The following is a 6,691-nucleotide window of genomic DNA, read 5'->3' as shown; positions in this document are numbered from 1 at the left end:
CGTCGAGAACGAGTCCGAAGTGGCGCAGGACGTTTTCCGTAGGGCTCTGGTGCCAGGATGGGAAATCCTGTTCTGCTGTAAGGGCAACCTCAAGATGGCCGACAGCGCAGGCCTAGCAGAGGGAGAATCCAAAGATAATGAATAAGGCTAACTACAATACATGAGAGGGCTGCTCACCTAGCAGAGGGAGAATCCAAAGAGAACAGGATAAGGATTCTCCATGCTAGGAAGCGAAGTATATACTGTAGTAGCGTGAGAGGAATGCAGGATAACTGTACAGTACACCAGCCACAAGTCCGAACAAATATCACAAGGTACAAGGAAACATGTGATAATGAAGTGGAGGGTAAATGCACAGGAGTCGTGCCGGCGACTTGGGGAAGTAAGGGCGAAGAGTAATGAAGTGGGGGAAAAGGATAGAGGTAACCCGGACGAGCCCCGAAGAGTATAGATGAGCCCGAGCGAGTCCGAAGTGTCCGAGACGAGTCCGAGCGAGTCCGAAGTGTCCGAAGTGCGGGAAGACTCCGGAGTCACCGGACGCGGCTCGGATGCGAAAGGAGTGGGTGGAAAGGAAGTGGAAAGGAAAGGGAGCGAAAAGGAACGAAGGGGAATGAAGGGAATGTAGGTAAGAGTCCATGGGATGAAGGAAAGGAGAGAAAATAGGAGTGTCCCTTTACAATGAAAAGGGAAAACGTAGACCAGCCCGTTATGGATCCATTCCTATGGATAGTACCCAAGCAAGGTATTCTCAGCCCAAACTTGAATTGTATGGACTATATCGAGCACTTCGACACTGGCGTCTCTACATAATTGGAGCAAGAAGATTAATTGTGGAAGTAGATGCAAAATATATTAAGGGAATGCTAAAGGAACCAGACTTACAGCCCAGTAATGCTATGAATCGGTGGATTCAAGGCATTCTAATGTTTGATTTCCAATTAGTTCACATTCCTGGTGTCAAGTTTAGAGGTCCAGATGCACTTTCAAGAAGACAACCCCACCCAGATGAATTCGTACCAGATGATGATGAATGGCTTGATGAAATTGCACTACCAGTATTCATGCCAAATCCCTTCGAAACAGATACTTTCCGTATAGAAAAGCCCCTATATTCGACCCCTATGGTACTCCTTACCTTACCCTCGTCAGCCAAGTCATCAAAATATGAAGATATGTTTCATGACATTATTAAATATTTGAAGACTTCGGAGTTACCACCGTTAGAATTTATCCAAAATCAGGATAGGTTTCTGAAGAAAGTCAAACCATTCTTTCTTTATAATGGAGAATTATATAGACGGACTACACAAGAATCTCCTTGTCATGTTATTATTGATCAGAATCAAAAGGAGAAAATTCTATACCAGGCACATGACAAACTAGGGCATAAAGGAGAACAAGCTGTCTTCGAACTTATTCAGCTTAGATTCTATTGGCCTAGTCTTCGCGCAGATGTTCATTTCTATATTGCATCATGCCATGAATGTCAGATTAGGAATACAAAGTTATTCAAAATGGCTTATGAAATATCTGCACCAATATGAATATTTGAAAAGGTGTATATTGACCTTATGAAGATGCCTAAATGTGCGGGATATGAATTTATTATTGCCGCCAAAGATGATCTTACTGGTGTAACAGAAGCAAGAGCTCTACGAAATAAAAGCTCTGCTAACCTTGCCAAATTCTTTCTGGAACAGATTTATTACAGATACGGAGCCATTGGCCGAGTTGTTACTGATAATGGATCAGAACTAGAAGGAGCATTTGCAGACGTCATAAAGCGACTTAGGATTCCACATGTTAAAATCACTCTGTATAACAAAACAGCTAATGGAGTTGTGGAAAGAGGACATTATATTCTCAGAGAAGCTATCGTTAAATCTTCCCCAAAACGACTTGACGGAACAATTATTCAATGGCATAAACAAGTAGAATTGGCAGTCTTTGCAGACAAAGTGACCGTCAGTTCAGTAACTGGCTATTCGCCTTATTATCTGTTACATGGAGTACATCCAGTCCTACCTTTGGACTATACAGAAGCAAGTTTTCTTGTGACTGGCTTCAAGCCAGAAATGGATACTTCAGATTTATTGGCATTACGAATTCAGCAATTGGAGAAACGTCCTAATGATATTATTGCCGCATCAGAGACTCTCAGGAAAGCTAGGTGCAAATCTAGAGACCAATTTATGAGACGTTTCAAGCATCGCATTCAGAAAACTACTTATAACGTTGGAGATCTGGTACTAGTACGGAATAGTCAAGTAGAAGATACATTAAGTGCCATGAAGACCCAGCCACGTTATCTCGGCCCCTATCGAGTTGTGGAAAGAACCTCTAATGGAAATTATGTAGTACAAGAATTAGACGGTACTATACTAGCAAAACCTTTTGCTGCATTCCGCATTATGAGCTATATTTCCAGAGATGACCCAATTCTGAATCATGATGCTATAATTGATGAAATATCAGAAGACGAGTTAGTAGAAGAAATAGCACCGGAATCTGAAGAAGAAGAAGCCCCTATCTAGAATTGTTAAGCAAGGAGTTGACCCTGAGTATGCAAAATGAGCGACAAACACATGTAATTCCCCTTCCCATTCCTTTTCGATTCGCACCACCAGCATCTACGCTCTATACCAGTAATGTCATCCAGCTCGCACAGTTCTATCAGTGAAGCCGCCTTCACTATAATCACCACCACTCATTACACCAATACGCCATCATCACAATTACACGGTGTCCCTTTACCAATACCCCCCGCGCCAATCACACCACCACCACCAGTACCAACTTCGTTGCCATCAGCGCCTGATGATGAAGGCTTACCTAAACCGGAAGCCATCATTAACGTGCCTAGTTTCTTCGCTGTCCCCATCATGGAGCAAAGGTTTTTGCCCACATTGATGGATTATCGCCGAAATGTCATCAGCGTTGAAGAAAGAGAGGTCGTAACTCGGTTGGGTGGAGAGAGTCATATCCTCCTCATTCCTGAACAACGCCTTTACGTTGGGGATTGGATTGAAGTGCCAAAGAAAGGATTAGGGCATGTCGTTGAACAGAAAGTAATGTGTGGCAGGTACATTTTATTGCGCATTCGTGTTCATGGGAGACCTCCTATTGCTCATGAATTATATTTATTCGAGTATCATGCCTGGATTGATGCAGGAGATCTAGTTCTGTCCTGGCATGATCGTTGGCAAAGTTTTAAAGAATGTATACTTCGTAGGAGTTTTGTACTTGCGGAACCCTCATATGTATGATTCTTATATTCTTATGTTTCATATCCTGCTGGTCAAATGTATCGTATTTTCATGTCATCATTTTCATCTATATGTGATGCCTAGGAAATTTGAAACATATAAGAAGTGGATATTTAATGTTGCCTGCACATAGGCACTAGAAACGGAAAAATAGTTCGCTAAACAATATAGCAATCTCTTCGAAAAGATAGGAAATAATAACGTGATATGATGCCATTAGGTGTCGAAAAGAACGACCCTACAAGATACAGGAGAGAAATATAAAATGCCCTCGTCACCCTACAATTGCTGAGTCCCAGCAGGCGTATCGTAAGAAAATAAGACGTTAAAGTACCACAAGCTTGGCATGCTGAAATATTCCTGGAAAAGATATTATATGGCACTAAAAAAAAACTGATATCATCGTAGAGAAAATATTCGCTATAGAGAGCTAGGTCTTCCATAAGAAAAATCTAAGTTTTTTTCCACGGTTCGACCAATGTGAAAGTGACACGTCTTAATAAAATTGCTTATAAGCAGTGATACATTTAGACAAGCACTACGATAAACTCGAAACAATATGGCCACCACAGCAAATGTTCCTACCAAACCACTTTCTATTATCCCCGCCGCCCTCACAAAGAATGGAACATTCTTTCGTAACCAATACATCATCGTCTTCGACCCATATCTTTCATCAAACCCATTTCCTATTCATCCTGACGATGCTATCCTTGCCGGCCTTAACAACTATTGCGACTTCACTCTCCTTAACAACCTCCCTGCTGACTTCGATATCCAATACGACACTAAACTGGACAAATGGGTACAATTAGTGAATCCTCCACCCCACACGAACATCATCCTCATCGAGACCATGAGGAATATCACCTCTCAACTTATCTATAAAGTCATCATGGAAGCAAGCAACATTCCCATATCGTCTAGCGACCTTATTTTTCATCCTCGCCTCGGAGTAGGGATCGCTCAGGGAATTATCAACCAACTAGGTCATTATCTTCAGATATTGATTTCTTTTCGCAACCATGGAGATACGGGAGGATTAGTAACTTTTGTGGCGGTATGGATTCATTATACTCGTGTTTCCATTCATACTGGTGCGCTTGAGTTCATACAGAATAGTATGAATGGACCGGTAACGGACTTCGACTTAATTAATGATTCGCTTATTAGGTTAACTGATACCAAGTACCAAGTAGATGTAGTATTTACTACTATGATGAGTACTTAGGTATCAAATTGTTATTGTCATGGACTATATATTTATGCTCTCTATTCACTTGTGGACAATGTGAATGAAGCTTAGCTCGCAATCGGGGACGATTGATTTAATGTTGCCTGCAGATGTCATACTCCAAATTGGGATTTGTAGTAAGTGACATGAATATTAGAGTTTTGTAGCTATTTCATACGCTACTATAAAACCAAGGCATACACTCGCAAATTGAGTCAAGTCAAACGGACCTCATATAACGATCATAGACATTATTTCCTACTTTCCCCTATTTACTCCTGGGACCCCTAATTAATATTCCAACATCCTAGTAAGTCAACAAGTCTTAAATCACTATGTTACATGACAAGTAAAGATTGCGGAAATGACAAGAACTGTACGGAAAGTTGAAGCACTTTACGGAACCTTCTAGTATTTTGCAAATACTTATCAAAGTGACATTAGATCTTGTTCATGAAAAGCTCAAATAACTTGAAAGACATACAAGAACATAGTCGGCCCAATAGAAATGGCCCTGGATCACTGCCTGGCAATTCTGTGTCAGTACCAAGCAATTGCGCTGGATAAAGAACCGATCTACACACCTTTGGGGATCCGTAACATCATGACAATCAGAGTCCAGTGCGTAGGGGCACCGTGGATGTCGGTGTGCCATGTTGATTGCCAACCAATTGACTGGCTAAATATTTGACCCCATGATGAGGTGTTCATCTGCACGCTGGTGGGTCCAGAGAACAAGCCCCCGAAACTGAATGTATTATTGTCAGTGGCGTCAAACTCGACCAGATTGTGTTCGAGCTTGGACACACTTCGAGGAAGAATAATCTGCCAGAGCCGGTTAAGGATCTGGAGGATCCTCCCTATTTGCTTGCGGACTTCGGGAGTATCTGTTTGTACAGCGGGCATAAAGATACCTGAGCCTTGCCCTTCACCCAACGTAGAAGCAAGATTGTAAGAACCGTCAAACCCGGGTGAATCTTTATCATCGCCCGATCTATTGTTGCGTTTTAGTCCAGGAGCAGTGTATATCGGTGGGCAGGCAGTTTGTCCGGTCGATGGATCCGCGTTGCACCCAAATGTTAGCCCACGCAACTCCTCAGCCAGCATCTCAGCCTCATCCCCAACCGCTCCATATTCCTTCAAAGATTCAAGCGTGTGAGCACAAGCTATTGTAAGAACCGCCCCAGTCGGGAGCTCATGAGTGTAAGGAATGCCTGGAAGCATCTCAACCATCTCTGGCAGGGGGTCCCAGCATATCGGCCCTCAGAGTCGATGTAAGTCGGGGAAGTCTCAGGGGGGGTGTCCACGTTCTTGAGCCTCTCGAACTCTATTCGCTTTTTGTACGTATGAAATCCCGCATTAGAGGGCGAATCTGAGCGGTAGGCAGTGCCCGTGAAGCTCTACGGGACCGCGTTGTGTGCCGTCGTTCCATGCGAATTCGGGGTCATCGTTACCGTCGACGGTTATCGTAGCTCGCAACGATCCGTTGCGATATATATATACGGTCGCGGATAGTTCGAGTAGCGCAGATTCCGACGCGCCTCTGTACTCAGAGTCGTCAGTCGCTGAAGCATGCATATGGCGATCCTTACGTGATAAAGAGAGTGTCTCTCTTCTTGATGCAATTGCCAAAGCGTAGAATCGCGGCGTTGTAAACGTCCATCGCGAGTTTGTGAGTAACGTCTGACGTATAGTATGTTTGGTTGATTGACATGATTCTGTAAGCAAGTGGGGGTTAGAGGAGGCAGAAAAAAGCCATATGAAAGGCAGGGCGTACCTTGCAGCAACATTGTTGTTGGTGGTGGTGAGGAGGAGGGAGGTTTGATGGCTCAAAACATTTATTTGTACCTACCTATCGTTTGTAGTACCTACTAGCCATTGCAAATACAAACGAAGACACCCTCTGCGCGTCCATCCCACTCCCAACTCTCCTCGCTTTGTGGACGATCCCACAATTAAAACCTACGCAGCGAACCAACAAAAAGGTGAACACACAAATCAAATTTTTCACTTACTCACTCATGGACCAGGGCGCACGATACCCGAAATCTTTCACTAATTACTCACTCATGGACTCGCTCCACTCACCGTACGCTGTGACGATATGTTATTCTGCTGATCATTCAAGGTGACGCGTCTGCCTATTCCCTCTAAGGTATCGCCGTGTTTCGTTGATAGGCGTCAGCAGCCA

The 6,691-nt window shown here is 43.5% G+C and overlaps 3 protein-coding genes across 3 annotated transcripts; 2 read left to right on the top strand and 1 right to left on the bottom strand.

Moving 5' to 3' along the window:
• Positions 1–2,192: 2,192 nt before the first annotated feature.
• PC9H_008860 (uncharacterized protein) lies at positions 2,193–2,534 on the top strand (the record flags this gene model as incomplete). Its single annotated transcript, XM_036778367.1, has 1 exon — positions 2,193–2,534. One exon carries the CDS (start codon positions 2,193–2,195, stop codon positions 2,532–2,534), a length of 342 nt encoding a protein of 113 aa, XP_036629795.1.
• A 1,291-nt stretch (positions 2,535–3,825) lies between these two features.
• On the top strand, positions 3,826–4,497 carry PC9H_008859 (uncharacterized protein; the record flags this gene model as incomplete). The annotated part of the gene is made up of 1 exon (XM_036778366.1): positions 3,826–4,497. One exon carries the CDS (start codon positions 3,826–3,828, stop codon positions 4,495–4,497), a length of 672 nt encoding a protein of 223 aa, XP_036629794.1.
• Positions 4,498–4,940: 443 nt separating this feature from the next.
• Positions 4,941–5,733, bottom strand: PC9H_008858 (uncharacterized protein; the record flags this gene model as incomplete). Its single annotated transcript, XM_036778365.1, has 2 exons — positions 4,941–5,026; positions 5,085–5,733. The coding sequence occupies 2 exons, from the start codon at positions 5,731–5,733 to the stop codon at positions 4,941–4,943; spliced, it is 735 nt and encodes a 244-aa protein (XP_036629793.1).
• Between the last annotated feature and the right edge of the window lie 958 nt (positions 5,734–6,691).

The sequence above is a fragment of the Pleurotus ostreatus genome (genome assembly GCF_014466165.1).
Source record: "Pleurotus ostreatus strain PC9 chromosome Unknown scaffold_6, whole genome shotgun sequence".
NCBI lineage: Eukaryota > Fungi > Basidiomycota > Agaricomycetes > Agaricales > Pleurotaceae > Pleurotus > Pleurotus ostreatus.
The sequence above is the reverse complement of the archived record's forward strand: the minus strand, read 5'-3'. Positions and strand labels throughout refer to the sequence as shown.